The sequence below is a fragment of the Acaromyces ingoldii genome, assembly GCF_003144295.1.
Source record: "Acaromyces ingoldii strain MCA 4198 unplaced genomic scaffold FA10scaffold_2, whole genome shotgun sequence".
Classification (NCBI taxonomy): domain Eukaryota; kingdom Fungi; phylum Basidiomycota; class Exobasidiomycetes; order Exobasidiales; family Cryptobasidiaceae; genus Acaromyces; species Acaromyces ingoldii.
Window position 1 is genome coordinate 1,164,215 of NW_020290248.1, and position 21,518 is coordinate 1,185,732.

Here is a 21,518-nt window from a genome sequence, read left to right on the forward strand (position 1 = left end):
CTCGGATTACAAGGACGACGAGGTCGTGCGCAGCAGAAGCCGACCAATGCCCAGGCGTGAGCAAAGTAGACCGACCGTGCCCGAGGATCGTCGGCAGCAGGCACAGCAGCCAAAGCCTGCCAATCGAAACCCGGTGAGGCGGCGACGTGGCTTTGCTAGACCAAAAAAACACGAAGCTTAAATAGCATTTTTTCCCCTCCTTTAGGCTTCGGCGCAGCAGGCCAGTAGTGGTTCTTCTGCTGCAAGGAAACCTAGACAACCGAGGGTGCGCATTCCAATTGCATGCGACCCATGCCGAGCTTTCAAGTGAGTTTCATGATGCCCCCTTCCTATGTCCGAATCATCTCATCTAGTGTCCGTCTTTGAATAGGCGCAAATGCTCTGGCCATCAACCCTGTGAGCTGTGCTCGAGGCGAGGTCGCGCCGAGGATTGCAAGTACGAGCCGGGACCGGGTGCCACAATGATTTTGCAGCATGCGGGAGTGACGCAGGCGATACTCAAGGAGGCTGTGGATCAAAAGACGAAGAAGCACAAGCAGACGCTCGCCGATGCGGCGGAAGCGGCTAGGATCGAAGCTCAGCTGAAAAGGGGTGCCGTCGACTCAGATTCTCGGCGCGATGGTTCGGGCACTGGGCCAAGTGGCGCCGGTGGAGCGCAGCGCAGGAGAGGAGGAAGACGATCAACCCTTTCATCTCGTTCTCTTGCACCGTATCAGAGATATAAGCAGAACGAGGGCGACGAGGCAGAGGAGGAAGAAGGGGCAGAGGAAGACAGTGAGGAACAGGAGGAAGAGGAAGAAAGACAAGGAGAAGGAGAGAATATGGAAGGGTCGGAACGACCGCCTTTTGGCTACAACTCTGAGTTTTATGGCTCTGGCAGATGGAGTGGAAGCAGCAAGAGTAGAAAGGCGTCAGCATCGTACAGGAAGGGCAAAGCGGTTCAGCCCGTGCAGGCCTGGTTCGACGATGCCGGTGTTAGACCAGCGGAAGATCAAGATGACAGCGGTGGCGGTGGCGGCGGTAGAGCCCGAAAGGGTCTAGACCGTAGACCAGGACAAGGCGACTGGGCTTCTCGTCTCCGTGATGGCAGCGGTGGCGGGCACTCGAGCCGCCAAGATGAAGACAGCGGCTGCACAAGCACACATCAGGATGTCGACACGGACGAAGAGTCGGACGTCGGCTTTGAATTTGACGATGAGGATGAAGAGGCAGGCAAGGCGAAGCAGGACTATAAGCGGCTTCGAGATGTTTGCCACCGTGCTCCCGCAGCTCGGCGCCTTTATTCGGACCCCGACGATTTGGTCACGTCACGACACCATAGATATCAGCGTGCGCACCCGCATCCCCATCACGAAGCAACCTACCCTGGCCAGCACCAGTATCGACCCATCGACGTCGATGCGACTTCGTCATCATCGGCCGAGCAGTGGGAGCAACATCGTCAGGGACAGCCTCGGACGATGCATGATTCTGCGACTACCCGCTCTCGTTACGATATCATGCCACATCCTACATCCAATCCCCACTCCTCGACCCTGTACCAAGGTGACTACTGTGAGCCGCGCCAGGGACCTGCTGCTGCACTGTCGTCGTCCTCGGGCATGTATCTACAAAGCGAATCTCGCGGCACTCACCGTGCCGACAGCTTTCGGGACGAGGGTGCGGGCCAAGAGCACCGTCCACCCTCCCATCAACATCATGTCCAGCAGAGCCAAGAGGGGACAAGCGCAGATGAGAGGAAATTTTACCCGCAAACGCATCACCACGACCAACAGTTCTCGGCATTTCGCTATAATTCGCCTGCAAACCGGCCTCTTCTCCCTCCTCCATACTCGCTACAGCGTGCAGTAGGAGGTGGTGGTGCTCCTGCTATGATGCCAGCTGCACCCCCTCCGCTTCCGGAGCCGAGGAGCATTTCAGGCATTTACTGCGACAGCACGCAAATGTCGGTCTCATTTTCCGCCCCTGCTCGCGTGTCATCCTACAGACGAACAAACAATGGTTTGACACTCGCGCCAGCTTTTCCTTCCAGGGAGGCAGGCTTAAATCGACCTCTCTCGCCTAGCTTCAAAACGCCGGTCAAGACGCCTGTAGTGCCTAGCCAGAGGCTAAAGGACGCTACTGCTGCGCAGAATGCCCTAAACCCACGGTCGAGGTCCCCCTCAGCTGCAGGTCGTCAGAATATTGCGCCCTTGGCGCCTTCTCCCTCGGCTCCCCACGACTCTCATCAACCGAGCCTCAGCCAGAACGAATTGGTGCAGGTCCATCAACCCGTTGCAGGCATGACACATGAATCTCAAATTAGACCACCGGCACCCACGAATCACGGTCAGAGTCAGCTCAAACAGCCACTTCAGCATCAGTCTCCGCACATGCACAGTATTGTGGAGCCAAGTCATGTGGTCTCGCTGAGGCCAAGCTATGCTTCTGCTCAGCGTGACAGGCAAGCAACGAATCCATTTGCGGCTGCGGCTGCTTCAAACGTCGGTATGCGGTATCAACACCCTTCGGCTCCTGCCCCGCCTCAGCCGCCTTTACTTCGTCCCCTCCCTTCTTCTGGCTCAATCGAGCATGGCCATCAGGGCAGCGCGCAGTCGGACCCTCACGAACAAAGTCATGAGCACGTCCAAATTCCCCAGCAGCCTCGTCTTCCCACAATGAAGCCCGGACACGCTCATAGATGGGCTTACAGCTCGCCTTCGTCGACTTCTCCAATAATGCGCCCAATGCCGTGCAGCAGGCTGTTAGAAAGGTCTCGAGTTCCACCTTTCATTCAGACTGAAGGCCTGCGTAGCGTCCCCGGCATCGAGGTGGTGAAGCAGGAGGAAGAGGACGAGATCGACATTACGCCAGTGGAAGAGCACCTTGACAGGGGCAAGAAGAGAAGCCGCGACGCCTCACAAGAGAATGAGGAAAATGAGACCAAGAGAGCACCGAGAGTCGTACCGCAGGTGGCAGAGGCACAAGGCGAGGCGCAAAAGGCAGAGATTCATCAGCGAGACGAAGAAGCAGAGAAGGGCAACGACATCAAGGCAGAAGGGAATGAGGAAATCGAGCCGCTTTCAAAGACTGAAAAGCCTCTGTAAAGGGAAACAAAGTCACTGTCTTGAACTTCTCCGTCCTTCTTGTTCTCTCTTCTCTTTCCATGTATGATTATCTGGGACTCGGTTTCTTTACAATATCAAGATGTCATGAATGCGAATCGGCCTGCACTGCAGCTAAGCACCGCGCATTGTATCCAGATATTCTCCGAGAGAGGAAATTAGAGCTCAGATCTTGGACGGGCTAGCTGCGTTCTCTCCGCACGAACATCGTGACACCAGGACGTCGAAGATGTCGAAGGAGACAGAGACCAAGGAGAAGAGCCGGCCCGTTCTACGACGGAATCCACCGATCTGGTCCGTGACGCGCCAAGAGCTCTGCGAAACGCTGCCGTACTATCGAACCTACCACTCTGGCTGCTACTTTACCTCGGCCCCACGACCTGCCTGGTTTGACGCCCACAAACCCACAGCTCAGGGTGCGCCGTCCTCTGCTCCTGAAGGCAGTACTAGCACGGCGACAGTGGCGCTGCACAGGGACATAACGCCCTACGCCTACCTCCTCGGAGGTTTTGGCGCGCCCAGGGACCTCTGGCATGCAGAGGGACGAGTCGTCATCTCGCACGGCGGAGGCAAGTCGGGCCGTCCAGACTCGTCGTCTGGAACCGAAGTAGAGGGAGATGGGAGAGAGGAAAAGAGCTCTGTTCCATGTGGGAAAAGGAGAAAGAGAAATGGAAAGCCTCAAGCACGGCTCAAGCTTCTCAGCGATCAGTCGAGTTCCGACGCCAGGGTGGCGGCACTGCTCAGTTCGATGCGAGACAAGGCACCAGTGGTATTGATTATGGGAAAGGACTACCCGCTGGCGCATTTCAGGCTGAGGGAGGACATTTCATTTGCAGTGCTTGCCTGGTACTACATTACCGATGGCTGGGGTGAGAGGGCAGACGGCGAGGGCGAGGAGGACGACCAGGGGGAGGCTGCAGTCAGGTGGAAATTCCGATTTGAGTGAGTCTCTGTCCTTTCCTGTTCGACTGTGTGATTTCGCAGCTGACAATCATGACGCATGACGCAAAGAGTGAGGCTAATGTAGAAGCAAGGTGACGACAGTAGCTTACTTGGAGATCTATACAGTACATCGAGAGCCAGGGACAACCGTGGTGGATCGGAGATGAGAACACATCGATGCCTTCGCCCAGCTCTGTGAAGGCAGCTCTCAAAACACACCGTGTCGACGTCCCGGAATTGTCGTCTCGTAGACGTCTCAAAAGAAGAAAAGACCTCTTTTGCGTGTCCACCAGCGAACAGCCCGATTCTTCAGCAGAGTATCACTGCTGCAAAGGTTGCGGTGTGCCATCGCCAAGAGTCTATGAAAGCGGGTGGACGTGCCTCTCGCCCGACTGCAGTCAATTTTGGTCCTTTGCCAAATGCGCTCCCGAGTCGCTGAGATACCGTCACGATTTTCTCCAACTTCGCCCGGAGCCAAGATTGTTCGCGGTGGGAGGAATGCCATTCCCACTTGCTCCGGCAAGGTCATCTGCTTGGACACAAGGTCGAGGCCAGGAGCCGAGCAGTGATGACTTACGCGGGCTTCACTGCATACAGTGCGGTCGCATATCTTGTCGACGATCGCCGCATTATCTGCAGTGCCAGACCTGCTATGCCCAGACAGTATCCCCATCAACAGTCGTAGCGGCCCCACAGTTGGATGTGACGACACCGACACTGCAAGACACCATCGTTGATCCTTCGTCTGGAATCAAGTCTGTATTCAAGACATTGCAGGATCGACACGGTCGGCCCATGGAGGTTGCCTCTTTTCTCCTGGACGAACAGGGCGACTGTGCAGTGCACATTGTCCAAGGACTCGAGCCCGAGATGGACGAGATATTTACAGAACTGCAGAGAGGACTGTCTCCAAGGGACTTGCAACAGCACTCGTGGGAGGAGGTCGTACCATTTATGCGACACCCTCTACATCGACACACGATGAAGGGCGATCTTCTCTCACAGCAATTTACCTTCAACTATGGTGTAGGCTACAAGGTCAGTAGAGTCAGTCTGCGGTCAGAGGCGAGCTGATTTGCAAAGGCAAACAGCACGCGGTGGACATGTCGACCGTCCCTCTGTCCCAGGCACCAAAGTCCGCACAGAGTGCGCTTGCATTGCTCGAGGAGAGAACCAAGGCCGTGCTTGGTGACAGGCCACCTCCAGATCAGGGTGACGGCGTAGGACCAGGATACTTTAACGAGCTGTATCCCGTCCGCTACGTCGACTCGCAAAGGATGAGTGAGTCAGGGCGGGGCTTAATCCAAGAACACACAGCTGACGCGGCTGATGAGGAACAGATTTCCATGACGATGGCGAACCGGGCCTAGGCCCGATTATATCGTCTTTGTCCTTGGGGGTCGGGGCCACAATGACTTTCAGGAGCAAGGGCAAGGTGCGGGGATCGTCCAACAGTGCAGGCGAAAAGAAGGGAGTGGGAGCAGCAGTAGCAACAAAGAGCATCAAAGTGCTCCGGATCCCGTTAAGGCACGGTACAGTGGTGATTCAACAGGGGCTCGACCTCCAAAGACGATTCGAACACCAGGTGGTACCCCTTGCAGACGTCGGAAAGGAAGGAGCAGGCGGTATCAGGATGGCTTTGACAGCGAGATACATCGATGCCTCTGTGAATGACAAGACGACCATGTCCACGAAAAAGAGACCATCGAGTGGAGAAATCGAGCCTCGGCCTGACAAGAAAAGATGAGAGGTTAAACTGCGAGCCAAAAGCAGCTCATGGGGCCTCGGTCGACACAAGGCAGACATTGACAATTCGGTCACAGCTCGCAGTCTTACATACAGTCACACCCATGAACAGAAATTAAATGCCAGACGTAACTAGAATGAAGGGTCATGAAAAATGAAAGGAGCACTAAAGGGGAAAATAAGAAGTCATAACACGTCACACATCCTCCCGCCGATGGAGAAGGAAGCAACCTTCGTAGCCGTTCATCTCTTGTGGCGTGAAGGTGTCTCTCCAGCGGCCCACAAGCTTTCCACCAGCGACTGCGTAGCCGCGGTAGAGCCATCGACCCCTACCGTCGGGTCGGTACTCCTTGGTCATGATCATCATGCCGTCCCACGATCTAACACGGCCGCGCAGGATGAAGCGGCCCCAAGCAGAGTGCCCAGTCCCCGACAAGAGAATCTCGTAGCGGTCAGAGTTCGATGAGGAAGACGCCTGGATCGACGAGCCCTCGTCGCCAAAGCTCGGGTAAAGGTGCCAGTCACTTGGGATCACACGCCCACTCCTCTTTGGAGCTGCCTCGTCGTCATTGACGTCCGCGTCCTCGAGCTGTCTCTTTCCAAGGATCGAGCTTGTAGACAACGCTGAATTGATCCCAGGCCAGTAGATGCCGTCCAGGCTTCCGTCATCCGCTTGTTCCTCACCGTCGGCATCGCCGTCGATCCTCTTCTGGATTCCAAAGCCGTTCGACTCTGCCTGTGGCACTTTGCCTGCCTTGAGATCCGTCCACCGAAATGCGCCCCTTTTCTTGTTTGGCTCTTCTTCGTCGTTCTTGAAGCCGGCATTGAGAATGCTACCTTTGCCGCCCTCATCGAGCCGGCTGTAATCGAGCTTGACATAGTGCTCTCGGACCTTCCACACCTGCGGCTGCTCGCCAAACGGTCCCTCGTACAGGCTTCGCATCTTGCCCGCCAGCATCTCTCGGTATGAGTCAAAGTCAAAGAAGCTGAAGCGGCCTTCCCATGCGCCTTCAAAGTCGCCTGCATGGAAAAGCGGCTTCAGGCCAGGCGAACAGTAGGGCGAGAGACAAGAAAGAAGCCTGGCCACATCCTTGTCGTGATCCCTCGACCGAAACAGGCGGGGATTGCGATTCGTGGCGGCTTGCATGCGCCGGGTTGCCAGAGACGAAGGCCCAGAAGAAGACTGACGCTGCGAGTCCGTGGTTGAAGTAGAAGCGGCCTCGCGCTGCCTCGCCGCGGCAGCAGCTGCGAGCGCTTCGACCTCCTCCTCATCAGCTTCCTCCCGTCGAGCCACCGCTCGCAGCTCGCTGTAGTCTGTGACGGCCGGGTCCCGCTCCACTTTCATGAAAAAGGAGAAGCAAGCAGCATGGCTGATGTTCGGAGGGACGATGCTGATCTGGCGTCCACAGTGGGTGATGACCCGAGATCTGACCCGAGGTCGAAGATCGGCCAGGAAGGGATTGGAACCTGTCTGGTTGTCTTCGGCGTCCTGGTCTTTCCTCGCCGCTTCGGTCTCGGGCGCGTCCCTGTCAGACACCAATCGAGCGAGGGGCAGCCGTGGCATATTCCACGGTGCAAGGTATGAATCGAACTGGGGACGAGATAGTCATGTGAGGCCTGCCCTGCTAGCACATTCGAGGAACGAGGGCTTTACTTACCTTGTGAGCAGCAAAGACGAATGGCCTCAGCACAAAGAGCTTCTCGTCGCTCTCGTCGCGCGACTCGTATGCTAGGCTGTCTGGGTCGCACAGCAAATAGCTGAGGTGGAGAGCCAGCGCACGATCCGCGGAGTCGGGTGGGAACTGAGGACGCAAGGCTGATTCGAGCATAACACGCGAGTGGTGCAGCGACAGATAATCTTCGATGTGAGCCCAGCGCAGCTGGAGGATGTTGCGGCCATCTGTGGAGTTGTGAGCATCATCGATCTTCGTTTGGTGGCAAGGTACCAGAGGACTCTCACCATTCTCCATGAGCATCATAAAGGCAAGCCAGAGATTCTCTTCCATCTCGGCATCGAAGTCTTCTGGGCTGCTCTCTTCACGAATCTTGAGTGTGCCCTTGTGCGTGGCGGCCCGAATGCGCTTGAGGATGGTGCACCGGCGCTTGAGCTCGGCTGTGAGACTGCGACTGCTGATTGCGTCGTGTCCAAACCGCCGGGCAATCGCATCGGTGTCGAACTTGTCCCGGAATACCTTGGCATACAGGCCCGTATTGGTGTCTGGGTTGAGTTGCTGGTACATTCTCTTGCAGGTCAGCATCATGTTCAGCAAGTTCGTCGGCGGTGTGGCAAAGGCCGGCGGCGGTGTGGAAAAGATGCTCTCGTTTCCTCTGGGGGGTGCCGCTGAATCACTCGTGGCGTCGGCCGCTGCCGCTGTGCCGCCGGCCTCGCGCTGGGCAAGCCATTCCGTCGCTGCTGGCGGGTCTGGATCGCTGCCGGGCGTCGTTGTAGTGCAGAAGTAGGCGATGTGATCCATGATTTCGGTCGGCACACCAGCCAGCCTCGGCTGTATGGCGCCGCGCTTCGTCGCCTGTGCCTGCGCCTCCGCCATGGCTTGGTCGCAGAGCAAAGGCTATTGATGATGAGGAGGAGGAGGAGAAAGTGGGAGGAAGGGGCAAGGCGCCAGAGAGGAAATCACAGACCGGCTCATTCAGCCTTAGCTCGCGCAGGAGAGGACGAACGTCAAGTCCGCCCACATTTAGGTTTCACCTGACTGTATTCTCATTAGACTAATGATGCTTTTAGTTTTCTTTGCTCCCATTTCTCTGCAGAAATGAGCTTTCGGACCCATCGGACGCCGATCAACGCTGAAACGTCACGTGTCAAGAAGGCTTCCCAGCCGGCGGAGGCAACTACGACGACAGTAACGACAGCGACAACGGACAGTGCTGATCAAGGCGTGGCGCGAGAGGTGGAAGAGCGGGGTCTTGGAGGCTGATGGCGCAATTCTGGAAGCCAGGTACCGCGCGGCCAGGTAAGTTTCCTCTCATCTTTTCTTCTCGACGAAGCACGAAGCTGATACGCCTCGCACTCTACCAAGGATCCACCCTCGATCGGGCGACGGAGAGCGAGGCGGTCATCCAGGCAGGGCCATCTCGAGACCAGTCTGGCGGCATACAGGGGCAACGGTCTCGGCTGCCAATAGCCAAGCAGCGCGATGCCATTCTTCACATGGTTGAAGAGTACCCCGTCGTCGTCGTTGTGGGCCAGACCGGGTGCGGCAAGACAACCCAGATTCCGCAGTATCTTTTTGAGTCGGGCTGGGCCTCGGGCGCAAGGCAAATTGCTGTGACGCAACCGAGGAGGATCAGTGCTGTCAGCGTCGCATCGAGGGTCGCAGCCGAGGCCGGGTGCGTGCTTGGCGACGAGGTTGGCTACACGATTCGGTTCGAGGACCTTTCCCACCCGACACGGACGAGAATTCGGTACTGCACCGATGGTATGCTGTTTCGCGAGTGCATGCGTGATCCTCTCCTGAGTCGGTACAGTGTCGTAATGGTGGATGAGGCCCACGAAAGGGGGGCGTACACGGACATGCTCCTGGGTCTCTTGAAAAAGTCAGTCTCCTACGTCCCTTCTGGATCCAAGGCCGTCCGCTGATTCTCACTTTCTTCCATCTAGAATCCGCAAAAAGAGGCCGGAGCTTCGAATCATCATCTCGTCGGCGACTATCGATGCCCAGGCTTTTGTCTCATTCTTTGCTGCCGATAGTCCGGAGGGAGAGGCGGCGATCATCTCGCTCGAAGGCAGGGCTTTTCCTGTGGAGGTGGCCTATGCCGCCAACGCTCCGTCCGACTATGTCGAGGCTGCCGTCGATGCAATCTGGTCTGTTCACTTGAGGGTAGGTCCGACCTTGGAAGCTTATTCCTGGAAGTAGCTCAACTCTCTCGATCGGATCAGGAACCGCAAGGGGACATCTTGGCCTTTCTCACCGGCCGGGAAGAGATCGACCGCTGCTTGCAGGCCCTCGCTGATCGCCAGATCAAGTAAGTCGGCTCTCTCCTCCCTGCACATACTCGTCAACACTTGCTCAGACTACTTTTCGCTTCAAGCATGCCCACTGGCTCTTTGCCTCTTTTGCTGCAGCCGCTGCACGCAGGCTTGACGCCCGAGGAACAGTCTGCCATTTTTGAGCCCGCCCCTCGAGGCCACAGGAAATGCGTCGTGGCCACCAATATTGCAGAAGCCAGCGTCACAATTGATGGCATCCGGTACGTCATTGACTGCGGCTTCGTCAAGGTTCGCCTCTTCAATCCATCTACGGGCATGGACATTCTTGCTGTCGTGCCCACGTCGAAGGCGTCGTCTACCCAGAGAGCCGGTCGGGCAGGCAGGACAGCGCCTGGAAAGTGCTTCCGCCTCTACACAGAAGCAGCATTCCAAAGGCTCCCTGCAACGACACCGCCGGAGCTTTCCAGGTCGGACATGTCGATGCAGGTGCTGCAACTTAAAGCCCTGGGCATCGACAATCTGGCCAAATTTGACTATCTGCCCCCCGCCCCTCCCAGTGATCTCCTTGCACAAGCACTCGAATTTCTGGCCAGCCTAGGCGCGCTCGACGATTACGGCCGCCTGACCAAGCCGCTTGGAGAGCAAATGGCTGAGATGCCCGTCGATCCGATGATGGCCAAGATTGTGAGGACCTCTTCGATTTTCGAAACGCATTCCTCTGCTGACTTGCCCCTGCAGCTCCTTGAGTCTGTCACCTTCAAATGTGGACACGAGATCCTCAGCATTGCCGCCATGACGTCGGTCTCGACCCCCTTTCTCATCCCGGATGAAGGCAAGTCGAAAGCGGGAGCCGAAGGCGAGCTCGAGCGACGCAAGTTCACGGCAGAGGAAGGAGACCACCTCACGCTCCTCAATGTGTACAACGCCTTTATCAATCCCCGGGTGGGAAGACAGAGCGCGAGGTGGTGTGCTCAGCATCGTTTGAATTTCAGAGCGCTGAGCCGAGCAATCAGCATTCGAGGGCAGCTGGAAAAGTACATGAGGAGGTTCAGCCTTCCCATCGTTAGCTGTGAGGGAGACGCCGTACGATTGCGGAAGTGCCTGACGAGCGGCTACTTCAAGAACGCCGCAAAGATGTCGTTTGATGGGAGCTACCGGAGCGTGCGCGAGAATGCCGAGCTCTACGTTCACCCATCGTCAGTCTTGTTCAACCGATCGCCCAGCACGAAGTGGGTAATCTTTCACGAGGTCGTCGAGACGCAGAAGCGCTTCATGCGCGATCTCACCGTCATTGAAGAAGAGTGGCTGCCCGAATTGGCACCGCACTTCTACGAGCGCAGGACCAAGCTGTCTGGTCCGTAGCTTGAGATGTATTTTTAGCAATATTCAGCGTCTTGTCCAAAAAGTCAATCTCTCCACAGCGAGATATCGTGTGACGAGGTATCGTCAAAGCCCACGTGGAGTCGGTCGCGTTCAAACAACAGGGGAGGGGGTGGGGGCCTGACACTGACTGTTCCCATCTCTGACGATAAGGGATCGCAGATTCCCCTTGGAGCAGGACGACCGAGCAACGGCTGTACTCAGCGCCGACAAAGGAGCTACCAAGCCGTTCTCGACTGCGGTCTCCACCACTTCACCGCGCGCGACAGACAAGGATGTCGATTGCGCGCTCGACTGTGCCTCTGCTCGTGGGGGGCATGCTCCTCACAGGCATCTCCAACTCGCTTCTCAATAAGTGGCAGGATATGCAATGTGTCGAGCGCTGCGACGACCCCAACCCGTCCAGACACGTCGAGTTCAGCCAGCCCGTTTGGCAGGTGAGCTTGCAATCTACCTCACGTACAACGAAAGAAGAAACCAGAGCATCACTGACGAAGCGACGACTAGACGCTGCAAATGTTCCTCGGGGAGATGGGGTGCCTTTTGCCAGTGCTCTTTCAGATACTACAAGAGAGGTACAAGGGCAAGCCTCTCTCGCTACAAAAGAACGGGGTTTCGAATGGGGCGACGTATGAGGCACTGGGGCAGAGCCCAACAACGTCCCCTCGGATATCAAGAGACGAGGATAGAGCGCCAGCACCGGTTGCTGCGCTAGAGGCAGGGCCAGAGGAACCAGAGGGAGAAGCTTTGACGGGAGCAGCTGTGGGACTCTTTTTTGCACCAGCGTTGTGCGACGTGTGTGGGACGACGCTTGTGAGTGTGCCTTGGTGTTCCAACTCCTCCGAAGGGTACGCTGACCCGAGGTTTGTACAGATGAATGTCGGTCTCCTCTTTACGCCTGTCAGCATTTATCAGTGAGTGTCGTACTAACGTGTTCTTCGTTACATCGGACGCTTACCTCTGGTTCAGGATGACTCGAGGCGCTCTCGTTCTCTGGGTCGGTGTCTTTTCGGTCATCTTCCTTCGCCGTCACCTCTTCCTCTTTCAGTGGCTCTCGCTTGTTACCGTTATGCTGGGTGTATGCGTCGTTGGACTCTCAGGCACCATCTTCAAAGAGATCGAGCCCGAATCCATCCCCGGTCTTCCGGTGCCCAAGGCGGTCACGACGATGAAGGGCAACGGCGACGAAGAGCTGCCAGAGACAGTGACTGCTCTTCTCGGTGTCCTCTTGATCCTCTTTGCCCAGCTGTTTACAGCCGCGCAATTTGTCCTAGAGGAGAAAGTCATGGCGCGCTACAGCGTCGAGCCACTGTACGTGACGCCAAAACCTTGCTGTCTAGATCTGCACGCTTACAACGATGTTCGCCCCATCTCTTACCAGACTCGCCGTAGGCTTTGAAGGCATGTTTGGTGCCAGCATCACGCTAACAGCCCAAATCTTGCTACACTTTCTCTATGGCCGGACCAAAGACGGTCGAGGGGGCTACTTTGACATGGCGACCGGCTGGCGTCAAATGATTCACTCTGCTCCCGTGCTTTGGTCGAGTCTGGCCATTGCCCTCTCCATCGCCTTTTTCAACTTCTTTGGCCTCTCCGTCACGAGAAGCGTGAGTGCGACGGCAAGGAGCACGATCGACACGTGCCGGACCATTGGCATCTGGATCGCCTCCTTGGTGCTCGGCTGGGAGGTATTTCGGCCATTGAGCGGGAGCATGCAGATCCTCGGCTTTGTGCTGCTGTGCTACGGCACCCTCGTCTTCAACGCCATCATCAAGCCGCCACGCTTCCTGAGGCCGAGGAGGCCGCGTTACCCCAGGCATCACAGCCGCAGCGGCAGGTCAAGGTCAAGGTCGAGGTCAAGATCAGCAGTCAGGGCCTCCTATGCTAGCCTACCCCAGACACCAGCTACCGAGCATGGGCCACCCGACGCCTCTTCCTCGGCAGTCGATCCTCATCCCTAGGTTGACTTTTACTACTCCAGTCGTCATCGTGACCCACAAGCGGGATTCGACGATGTTAAATCAGATTGATATGATCTGCTTCCGCTGAATGACCGTAGAGGAAGAAGAAACATTTGTAAAGTACAGAATGGCTAAACAATGAGCACGCAAAGGACCGCCAGTGTCCCTCCCTCATCTCATCACGGCCGACTCTTTTTCTGAAAGGCAAAGGCGATGTACAGGTCTGCCGGAGAGACGTGTTAGCGTACATGCAGGGTGCAGGTCGAAAAGAGGCACTCACCGCAAGCTTCCCACAGGTCCGGAGGCATGGAAGGAGGGAACGTCTGTTGGTCATTAGACGGCACGTCGACTCTCATTTTCCTCGCTAGTGCCGAGTATCTGGTCGTTCTCCCTTCATCATTCCACACCTCGCCGAACCTCTTTTTGTAGACGCACTCCAGTCCATTCTGGTCTGCCAGGCTCAGAAATTGTTCCCAGTCCACCACGTATTCGTCGACGCCCTCGACGGCGTCGATGAGGTGGAAGCGATAGCGGTGGCCGAAAGGAGGATCCTTGTACTTCTTATCGCGCTGGGCTGGGTCGAATGTGACGTGGTAAAAGTCGTTGCCGAACTTGAGTCCCTTGGTCGGGTTCGCCTCTTCCTCCTCGGCCGATGCAGGATCAGGCAGCGCAGTCAACCTCCTTCGCAACTCGTCACAGTTGGGAATCGTGCCGACAAAGTGGCCGCCAGGCTCGAGGTAGCGCGCAATGTTTTCGAGCATGAGGTTGGCCTTGGGTACCGACTCCCACCCGTAGTGCATGCAAAACTGCAGCGAGACGTTGGTAAAGCCGCGCTGCAACACTTGCGGTTCAATGTGCTCCGCAAGAGGGTTGCTGAAGCAGTCAAAGGCGTAAAATTTGGCTCGAAATCGGAGTCGTCGTTCCTCGTAGCGTTGTCGGGCCTGCGCCACACTGACCTCGGCAATGTCGGCGAGGACATACTCAGAAATGTTGCCTTTTTCCCATTTTTGCAGATCGCCACCTTTCCCTCCACCCAGGTCCAGCACCTTGCCACCATGCTGACAGAATTGACCAATCAAGACGCTCTTGACCCAATTGTTGAAGTTGCGGAGGGGCAAGATGGGCGACTCTCGACGTGCATTCAAACCGACATCCGTTCGCGAATTGTAGTGGGCTGCCACTAGTGACGCGGCATCGCCCTCCCCGTTGGCAAGGCTGGCCACAGCGGTAGTTGATTCCCGTTTGCGCTTAGGAGCGCGCAGCTGTCCGCCCTCCTCTGAGGCGAACCGGGCCAGCATCACCTCCCATCCATCCGACGAGCCCGGATTTTCATCGAGCCACTTGCGACGAAGGGGATTCTGGGAGCTTCCCCGGAGCTGGTCCACCTCTGCTCTGGTCAGTGGCATTCGCGTAACAGTGGGCACTGACACGCGCTGCTTTGGCGCATACGCAAGGTCGCTCTGCACCGGCCCATTTCCATTTTGGACCTCGTCGTCAACCTCCTCCATCTTAGTGTCTTCTGGTTTCTCCTTCTTTGGCGACTTTTCCTCTTTAGGTATTGCTGAGTTTTTGATCGGCAGCAGCTTGTCTGGTCCGGAATTGCCCCGTACAGGCTTCGAAAGCTCTGATGCAGCATCTTTCTCGATCTTCACGTCCGACTCGAGACCCTTTGCCATTGCTTTCTCTTCCTTTTCTGCGACCGAGGCTCTCCTCTGCTTCGTCTCAGTGGCCTCCGTGCTTGTCTCCTCTTTCACCCTTTGCTTTGGCGGTCTTCCTCTGCCTCGCTTTGGAGGTGGATCAGCAGAAGTCGATGCTGGTAGCTCTTCTGGCGGTGGGTGCTGCTCTTGCTGCTGCTGAGCATCTGCTCCAAGACCCTCTGCCTGCACCCTATCCATGGCTTCATCACGTGTGCTCTCCCGTCTCGACTTTTTGGCCTGTGGTGGGGAATTGGATGGCTCCAGTCGCTCCATCGGTCGATTCGCCGGAGGCAGGGCTGGCTGTGAGCTGCTCGCATGGTTCACCGAAGGTGCCACATACTCGGCGGGAAGCGGTGCGGGAAAGTAAGCGCCGCTCCTCCCATCGTGTCCGACGGAAGATCTATTGAGAGATCCTCCCTCGCTAGGAGTATGTGACCAGCCAGGATGGCCGGAAGTCGGGGCATAGTAGCTGCCTTCCGTCGTCTGAGGCATGGTGTGTGGCGACTCCGGTGAGGGGCCATGATGGTAGGGCGATGGGAGCTGCTGTGAAGGGGGAGGATGCGAACGCGGGTGGTGCGCATAGATGGGCGTCCCAGGCCCAGCGGGAGATTGTGGCGGTGCGTGAGCATGTCCATAGGCAGGGTACTGATGCGGGGGTGGAAGCGGTGGTTGTTGCGTATGGGGAGAAGGAAGGGAGTGTGGAGAGGCCAGTGGCTGAGGGTACTGCGAATGGGGCGAAGGCAGAGGTGGAGGAAGCGCCGGGGGAGGGCCCATCGAATAAGGATGCTGGGTCGAGGGAATGTGGTGAGGCGGCAGTGGCACCGGCACCGTCCCAGGAGACTGACTCAGACGATGGATCGACAATCTCGACCGTATCGACTCTGGGGAACGATTCGGCACCTCTGGTATCGCAAAGTGAGATGTGGGCGAGCTTCCCATCGGCGGCCGCTGGCCCGCAAACCCGGGCGAGGTTCGGTGGTGGTAGTCTGGCGGTATGTCACTGCTATCTACCCTGAGCCGAGAGTGACCCCCTTGGTCGTCCGAAGACATCGACATGCCTCGTCCTCGACCATGAGCTGGAGGCGCGTAATGCCCATCGACTGATCCGGGACTCGAGGGACCGGAGGGACCTGCCATGGCAGAATGGCCTGGGCTCGGACCGGAATTGAGCAGGTGCTGGAGCGAAGGCGACCTCTGGTTTCGCAAGGGCGGCATTTGCGAAGGGCCGCCATTGCCAGACGAGTGGGGAAGGTGTGTCGAATAGCTGGTGGGCGATGCGATGGTGGGCGGCAGCTTGGCCATGTAGCTCGGGGGCGAGTATGCCGCTCGCAATGAGCTGACGTTGGAGCTGGATGCTCCCGGTCCGCCACTCGATGAGGAGAGGGAGCGTACGGCTATGCCATCCTCGTCATCATGGTTGAGCACATCGGCAATCGATGCAGACCGCGAGGGTCTCCTGCTCTGAGGTCGGTCCGTCTCCGAGGTGGGTGACTGCACTGAGTCGCGAACCGGATCGAACGCCGCGGGCATCGCTCTTTGGTGTCCCCGGCGGGTGTAACCCCTCTCGTTTCACGCTCGTTTTCTCTTCTGGCCCTCCTCTGGACTCGAATTTCTTTGTTTCTTTTCCCCCTTCAACGCGAGCCAGCCATCGTTCATCGACGTGGTGCTCCGACCAATTGCTGATTCGCACCACCTCTCGAATTTGTCCGCTCCTGCACCGCCCTGACCGCGTGCGTGGGCAAATCACCGGAGCTTGGATCGAGGGTGTCGTCGTTGCGTTGCAAACGCGATGAACAATGGCACCCGACTTGCTGTCGTCTGCTCACCCACGCCGCGCCGCGTCTTGCATGCAGGCAGCAATCTATGGCGGCGATGAAGACTTGCACGTGTTTTTGGCCAAATTTTTTCGAAAAAGTGGAAGGTCAGCTTCTCACCTTTTTTTTTTTGGCCTCTTCGTTCTTGGGGCAAGCACAAATCGACACGATGGCAGTCGCTATGGACGTCGATGCAGACGTGGACATGAACGCGAGCGGGCCGTCTTCGGGTCCTTCGACATCTGCGATGGACCTTCATCGTGTCCGCTTCGTCGACTGGGCGCCGTCACGCATCACTGCCATGGCCTTTTCTCCCCCCTCGCCCTTGAAGCCCGCCGAACGAAGCGTCCTTGCCGTGGGGAGAGAAAATGGCAACATCGACCTGTGCGTGTGGACAGAGGACAGCCAAGATCAAGCGCCAGCGTCGTTAGCAAAAGGGTGGCTCGTCGACACCACGCTTGTCGGCAACGGCGACTCCAAGATTGACTCGATCGCCTTCGTCCTTTGCCCGACTCAACCCCGCCCGACTTTGCGTCTTTTTTCGACGTCTGGAGGGCCGCTGTTGACGGAGCACTTTCTCCCACCTCATCTTTCATCTTGGCCTTCCTCCGATAACTCTCCCGGCTTCGTCACTGCCGCAATGGCTGCCCAATCTTCCAAGGCGCTGGCGTTGGCAGGGACAACGAGGACGTTGCCTTCGAATGGAGGCTCAATCTGGGCGCTAGCACCCTCGCCCTTGGGAAAGAAATTGGCCATTGCGTGCCAAGACGGCCATGTCCGTATCGTCGACATCGAAGATGGCCGCTTCGAGCACTACATCGTCAGTCGGAGAATTGCCAGCCAAGGCGGTCACAGGGGCATCGGTGTTCATATGCTCGATAGAGTTAAGTATCGGGTCGTCAGCCTCGCTTGGGGCCCACCAAGAAGGACAACACCCAAGCAGACCAAGACAAACAGGGCGATCGACTCAGATACAGACTCGGACTCGGACTCGGATTCGGACTCCGACGACGACGAAGAACTATGGCAAGACTCGTTTCTGGTAGGAGGGACAGCATCGTCGTGCGGCCTGGTGTGGGATCTGGCAACCGGACGCATGGTGGATAAGGTGCTCGTCGACAGATCACGCTTCGAGCAGACAATCGTCTGGTCCGTCTTAGCCCTTGGCGACGGAACGCTGGTCTTTGGCGATTCGATGGGCAACGTCACCTTTTTCGAAGCAAAGACGAGGACAGCTATTTCTGGCGGCCAGTTCTCGGGCCACAAGCGCAGTGCCGATGTTCTCACCCTCTGTGCAGGGCCAGATGGCAAGAGCGTCTACAGTGGCTCAGTGGACCAAAACGTCGTCGAGTATGCCCTTGTAGAGGGCGACTCGCAACGAGCCCGATGGATCCAGACCGGGTCGAGACGTCTACATGCGCACGATGTCAAGGCGCTCGCAATCGACCCTCCCTTTAGCCCTCTTGTTGGGGGATCGGATCGGCTTCCCATTCTTGTCAGCGGCGGTGTCGACTTTCACCTCGTCCTCACCCCCGCTGCCTCACCGTCTCAGACTGTGTCCCTCGCTTCTCTCGGCATGCATGACAAAGGCAAGGCAAAGGCAGCTCACAAACAGGAGCACGAACGACGAATAGACGAGTACAATCCGATCAGCAACAGTCCGATTACTTCATTTGCAGAGACAGTACAACGGAGAATCGCGTACGTGCCACCTACTTCAAAGGGTGGCGCGTTAGGAGGAGGCGGTGCGATCTCAGTCTGCGAAGGAAAGCGCTGGATTCTTCTTCGTAGAGAGACAAGCGTAGGCATCTGGAAGCTCGCCGACGAAGGTGCAAGGCGATCTCGTGCCCTGGAGGATATGGGACTTGTGTATCTGGACGGGGATAAGGATGCGCCGACCGGCGATCAGTGGGTCAAGCTGCTGGAAATGGACCTGAAAGTCAAGACAAACCTCGTGGCCCTGGCGATCTCGCCCGACGGACGATTTCTGGCCGTCAGCGACCTGTACGAGACCAAGCTCTTCTCTTTGCAGACAGTGGGCGACGGGATCCTACCCCGTCGAGTCAGCGCCTTCTCCAAGGCGTTTGGCGAAGGAGCTGGCGGCGCGCCTGGCTCGAGCGCAATGACGTTCACGCCAGACAGCAGTCGCCTGGTCCTGGCTACATACCCTGGCTCATACGTCCACGTCGTGGAGCTACCCACGGAAGATACGGCACCCCGCTGCCGGATCGTTGCTAGCTTCTCACAGCATCGGAGCCGCGAGGCCGGCCGGGCCGTCGCAGGCAAAAAGCTCACAAATGGCCATGCTCATTCGAATGGCCACGCCAACGGAGTCGACTCGGACTCCGAGAGTGGATCCGAGGCTGAAGAGGAGACGGAACCAGAAACAAGGCAGAGGACACAGTTTGCTCGGCTTGATCTCGTCCAAGTCTCGCCCGACGGACAATACCTTGTGTCGGTCGACACTTCGAGACGTATCCACGTCTTTTCCCTCGACACGCTCCGTCACCACGGCGCGCTGCCTTCGCCTCCTACCGTGCCGAGCTGCATCACCTTTGATCCGGCCAGACCCTCAAGGATGCTTCTTGTACTGCCGACGAACAAGACGCAGCTCGTCGACGTCGAGTCGCCCCTGCAGCAAGACGCGCTCGGCTTTGAGATGCCGCTGCACAAACGATTGGCTGGCGTGCGTGATCACGCAGTCGGAGCAATCTGGCTCGCAAAGACTGCCGCTCGACCCGAGACAATTCTGACCTGGGGACCTGCATGGCTCTGCGCCGTCAAGAAGGGATCATCGGCATCCCTTGCTACACCCTCCTCCAAGAGGGCGAGAGATGGAAACAGTCAAGGGTCGGCCGAGTCGGCCCTGGCGTCGTGGTCGTGCAACATGACGTTTGACTACCAGTCAATCCTTCACGTCGGCTTACTTCTTTCCAAAAAGCAAGACGGTGCCGAAGAAGAGCTCCTCGTGGTGGAGAGGCCCAGCTTCGACCTTGCCCACCTGCAGCCCCCCGTCTTCCATCGTGGCGCAAAGTACGGCCACTAAATTCTGGACTTTTCCCACTCTGTGCAAATGCAAATGCAATGGTTTCTGCAAGCTCTATGATCACAGCATCTCTTTCTATTCAGTAACCCAGGGTGGCTCTTCTGAGTGTTTTGCCATTCGCTCGTCGGTCTCGCCGCCAGGACGTGGTGAGGTAGTCCTTTTCAGGTCCTCTCTCTCTAGGTCCACTGTCGGCGGCATTGCCCTTGTCCCACGGCGCTTCTCTACCAGCAGTCGGGCCGGGGAGCAATCGCATCAGTTCATCGACATAGGCCACATCCGAAGGGTAGCCGAAGACGTGTTGAACCGGCTCAAGACGGACATCCTCTGCATGGTTCTGTGATGATGAGGTGGTGGTGGGGGCGGTAGCTGACTTCGAGGTCCATCGTGATGCATCCGGGGGAGGAATTGTTGTGTCGAGCTGTGGGAGTGGCGGGCAAAGGCCTGCCCAGCGATTGGCCACGTAGCTGATGCATCCTTTGTCAGCTCCAGCTTCTCTCTGAGCGCGTCTCTTTCAACTCACCGAGCCTGAGCGTCGGTCAAGGGAAAGGGAACGACGGTGACGGGCATCCCCAGAAAGCAGATGGTCTTGTCTCTCGCGTGGAACAGAAGCCAGTCATCGAGATTGAACATTGTCGACGAGGGTCTCCCACCCGAGTCGTTTCCTTCAAAGTGCGGTAGGATGGGAGCCTTCAACAAAGCGCCCTGGTTCTGCTTCAGAAAGGGAAAGTCGAACAGGAAGCCAGTGGCAAAGACGATGACGTCGACCTGACCCGACTTCACATCCTCGCCCTCTTCAAAGACAATGGCTCCATCTTCGTGCACTGCCTTGATCCGTCCTCGCACTTGGACCTTGCGACACCACTCCGGCGACGAAGGGTCCAACGGGTTGAAGTCCATAGGTGGGGGCTTTTCGAGCGATTCCCACGAGCTGATGACGTTGACCTTGCCATTGCCTTTGACCTGTTCAGGCCACGTCTCGGGTGTGTAGCCACTGGGAAGAGTCCTTGTTATGTAGCCGGCAAGTTCGCGCGCAATGTCCATGCCTGACGAAGCATTGCCGACGACAAGGACTGTCTGTGACCAAGGCATCAGCAGACGGAAAGAAATCCCCCTCTGCCGTGAGCATGTCCCACCTTTCCTCTAAATTCACAAGGATCGCGGTACCATGCTGAGTGCATGATCTTGCCCTTGAAGTGCTGGAGACCGGGTATATTGGGTATGTTAGGCGTGTTGCACCGCCCCGAGGCGACAACGACGTGGGTGTAGATGTCTTCTTCTTCTTCTGACTGCCCTCGACATTTGACCTTCCAGCATTCGCCCTCTTTTGTGACTGAAACGACTTCTGTGTTGAGTTGTACGTTTTCATCTGCCAGGTCCTTTCCGTACTCTTCCAAGTACGATTGGACGATCTCGCGGCTCGGGAAAAGGTCTGTGCCCTCTCTGAAGGGGACGTCGCGATAGGCCATCAAGTCCGAGGGTATGTTGGTTCGGAGACCCTGAAACATGGGTCCCGGAGGAACGCTCCCATTCCAGCCGACTCTCAGTCTACCCGAGCCTTGCTTGGAAAGCTCAACGAGTCGTCCACTGGTCGGATCTTCTCCCGCGAGCCAGCATGACCCTGGATCTGCGTCGAGCTGCCAGATTCCTCCGACTTTGGACCTCCGCTCAAAGACGCGATACGAGATTGGTCGCTGCACAGACTTGGCCATTTCCTTTAGTGTTTTCGCCATCACCATTCCTGCGGACCCCGCTCCAATGATGGCCACCCGCATCTCTCCTCCTGCCTCCATCGCCTCGCCGTCGTCGTTATCGTCGTCTTCAAGAAGAAGCTCGAGTGGAGGCTTGATCTCGTCTCGCGTGGGCTGCATGACTAAGCGAT

The 21,518-nt window shown here is 57.3% G+C and overlaps 9 protein-coding genes across 9 annotated transcripts; 6 read left to right on the forward strand and 3 right to left on the reverse strand.

Moving 5' to 3' along the window:
* Window positions 1-344: 344 nt before the first annotated feature.
* FA10DRAFT_265385 (hypothetical protein) lies at window positions 345-3,162 on the forward strand. Its single transcript, XM_025521038.1, has one exon. It carries the CDS (start codon window positions 462-464, stop codon window positions 3,084-3,086), a length of 2,625 nt encoding a protein of 874 aa, XP_025378734.1. The 5' UTR covers window positions 345-461; the 3' UTR covers window positions 3,087-3,162.
* A 171-nt stretch (window positions 3,163-3,333) lies between these two features.
* Window positions 3,334-4,131, forward strand: FA10DRAFT_284469 (hypothetical protein; the record flags this gene model as incomplete). Its single annotated transcript, XM_025523923.1, has 2 exons — window positions 3,334-4,046; window positions 4,116-4,131. 2 exons carry the CDS (start codon window positions 3,334-3,336, stop codon window positions 4,129-4,131), a joined length of 729 nt encoding a protein of 242 aa, XP_025378735.1.
* FA10DRAFT_69462 (hypothetical protein) lies at window positions 4,006-5,914 on the forward strand. Its single transcript, XM_025525645.1, has 4 exons — window positions 4,006-4,050; window positions 4,173-5,084; window positions 5,138-5,327; window positions 5,387-5,914. The coding sequence occupies exons 2-4, from the start codon at window positions 4,224-4,226 to the stop codon at window positions 5,791-5,793; spliced, it is 1,458 nt and encodes a 485-aa protein (XP_025378736.1). The 5' UTR covers window positions 4,006-4,050; window positions 4,173-4,223; the 3' UTR covers window positions 5,794-5,914.
* Window positions 5,820-8,454, reverse strand: FA10DRAFT_300140 (hypothetical protein). Its single transcript, XM_025524798.1, has 3 exons — window positions 7,753-8,454; window positions 7,451-7,692; window positions 5,820-7,383 (listed from the first exon to the last, which is right to left on the reverse strand). The coding sequence occupies exons 1-3, from the start codon at window positions 8,339-8,341 to the stop codon at window positions 5,989-5,991; spliced, it is 2,226 nt and encodes a 741-aa protein (XP_025378737.1). The 5' UTR covers window positions 8,342-8,454; the 3' UTR covers window positions 5,820-5,988.
* Window positions 8,455-8,574: 120 nt separating this feature from the next.
* Window positions 8,575-11,160, forward strand: FA10DRAFT_249765 (P-loop containing nucleoside triphosphate hydrolase protein). The gene is made up of 6 exons (XM_025519544.1): window positions 8,575-8,764; window positions 8,831-9,347; window positions 9,412-9,631; window positions 9,691-9,776; window positions 9,843-10,425; window positions 10,480-11,160. The coding sequence occupies exons 1-6, from the start codon at window positions 8,728-8,730 to the stop codon at window positions 11,101-11,103; spliced, it is 2,067 nt and encodes a 688-aa protein (XP_025378738.1). The 5' UTR covers window positions 8,575-8,727; the 3' UTR covers window positions 11,104-11,160.
* A 96-nt stretch (window positions 11,161-11,256) lies between these two features.
* FA10DRAFT_265391 (hypothetical protein) lies at window positions 11,257-13,254 on the forward strand. Its single transcript, XM_025521039.1, has 5 exons — window positions 11,257-11,558; window positions 11,629-11,934; window positions 11,995-12,035; window positions 12,091-12,432; window positions 12,503-13,254. The coding sequence occupies exons 1-5, from the start codon at window positions 11,397-11,399 to the stop codon at window positions 13,080-13,082; spliced, it is 1,431 nt and encodes a 476-aa protein (XP_025378739.1). The 5' UTR covers window positions 11,257-11,396; the 3' UTR covers window positions 13,083-13,254.
* Window positions 13,095-16,601, reverse strand: FA10DRAFT_265392 (hypothetical protein). Its single transcript, XM_025521040.1, has 2 exons — window positions 13,363-16,601; window positions 13,095-13,305 (listed from the first exon to the last, which is right to left on the reverse strand). The coding sequence occupies exons 1-2, from the start codon at window positions 16,307-16,309 to the stop codon at window positions 13,262-13,264; spliced, it is 2,991 nt and encodes a 996-aa protein (XP_025378740.1). The 5' UTR covers window positions 16,310-16,601; the 3' UTR covers window positions 13,095-13,261.
* Window positions 16,602-16,774: 173 nt separating this feature from the next.
* On the forward strand, window positions 16,775-19,639 carry FA10DRAFT_271280 (hypothetical protein; the record flags this gene model as incomplete). The annotated part of the gene is made up of 3 exons (XM_025523096.1): window positions 16,775-18,148; window positions 18,233-18,394; window positions 18,482-19,639. The coding sequence occupies 3 exons, from the start codon at window positions 16,775-16,777 to the stop codon at window positions 19,637-19,639; spliced, it is 2,694 nt and encodes an 897-aa protein (XP_025378741.1).
* Window positions 19,640-19,675: 36 nt separating this feature from the next.
* FA10DRAFT_300145 (FAD/NAD(P)-binding domain-containing protein) lies at window positions 19,676-21,452 on the reverse strand. The gene is made up of 3 exons (XM_025524799.1): window positions 20,773-21,452; window positions 20,160-20,713; window positions 19,676-20,103 (listed from the first exon to the last, which is right to left on the reverse strand). The coding sequence occupies exons 1-3, from the start codon at window positions 21,427-21,429 to the stop codon at window positions 19,719-19,721; spliced, it is 1,596 nt and encodes a 531-aa protein (XP_025378742.1). The 5' UTR covers window positions 21,430-21,452; the 3' UTR covers window positions 19,676-19,718.
* Window positions 21,453-21,518: the final 66 nt, after the last annotated feature.

Bases quoted from the DNA above. Each gene is read 5' to 3' on its own strand.
- FA10DRAFT_265385 (XM_025521038.1), top strand. From the start codon at position 462: ATGATTTTGCAGCATGCGGGAGTGACGCAGGCGATACTCAAGGAGGCT.
- FA10DRAFT_69462 (XM_025525645.1), top strand. From the start codon at position 4,224: ATGCCTTCGCCCAGCTCTGTGAAGGCAGCTCTCAAAACACACCGTGTC. The intron at 5,085-5,137 runs GTCAGTAGAGTC...AAAGGCAAACAG, and splicing joins ACTATGGTGTAGGCTACAAG to CACGCGGTGGACATGTCGAC. The intron at 5,328-5,386 runs GTGAGTCAGGGC...GATGAGGAACAG, and splicing joins CGTCGACTCGCAAAGGATGA to ATTTCCATGACGATGGCGAA.
- FA10DRAFT_300140 (XM_025524798.1), bottom strand. From the start codon at position 8,341: ATGGCGGAGGCGCAGGCACAGGCGACGAAGCGCGGCGCCATACAGCCG. The intron at 7,693-7,752 runs GTGAGAGTCCTC...ACAACTCCACAG, and splicing joins TATGATGCTCATGGAGAATG to ATGGCCGCAACATCCTCCAG. The intron at 7,384-7,450 runs GTAAGTAAAGCC...TCTCGTCCCCAG, and splicing joins TCGTCTTTGCTGCTCACAAG to TTCGATTCATACCTTGCACC.
- FA10DRAFT_249765 (XM_025519544.1), top strand. From the start codon at position 8,728: ATGGCGCAATTCTGGAAGCCAGGTACCGCGCGGCCAG. The intron at 9,348-9,411 runs GTCAGTCTCCTA...TCTTCCATCTAG, and splicing joins CTCCTGGGTCTCTTGAAAAA to AATCCGCAAAAAGAGGCCGG. The intron at 9,777-9,842 runs GTAAGTCGGCTC...TTTCGCTTCAAG, and splicing joins CTCGCTGATCGCCAGATCAA to CATGCCCACTGGCTCTTTGC.
- FA10DRAFT_265391 (XM_025521039.1), top strand. From the start codon at position 11,397: ATGTCGATTGCGCGCTCGACTGTGCCTCTGCTCGTGGGGGGCATGCTC. The intron at 11,559-11,628 runs GTGAGCTTGCAA...AGCGACGACTAG, and splicing joins TCAGCCAGCCCGTTTGGCAG to ACGCTGCAAATGTTCCTCGG. The intron at 12,036-12,090 runs GTGAGTGTCGTA...CCTCTGGTTCAG, and splicing joins ACGCCTGTCAGCATTTATCA to GATGACTCGAGGCGCTCTCG.
- FA10DRAFT_265392 (XM_025521040.1), bottom strand. From the start codon at position 16,309: ATGCCCGCGGCGTTCGATCCGGTTCGCGACTCAGTGCAGTCACCCACC. The intron at 13,306-13,362 runs GTGAGTGCCTCT...TCTCTCCGGCAG, and splicing joins GGACCTGTGGGAAGCTTGCG to ACCTGTACATCGCCTTTGCC.
- FA10DRAFT_300145 (XM_025524799.1), bottom strand. From the start codon at position 21,429: ATGGAGGCAGGAGGAGAGATGCGGGTGGCCATCATTGGAGCGGGGTCC. The intron at 20,714-20,772 runs GTGGGACATGCT...CCTTGGTCACAG, and splicing joins CTTGTGAATTTAGAGGAAAG to ACAGTCCTTGTCGTCGGCAA. The intron at 20,104-20,159 runs GTGAGTTGAAAG...AGGATGCATCAG, and splicing joins TTGACCGACGCTCAGGCTCG to CTACGTGGCCAATCGCTGGG.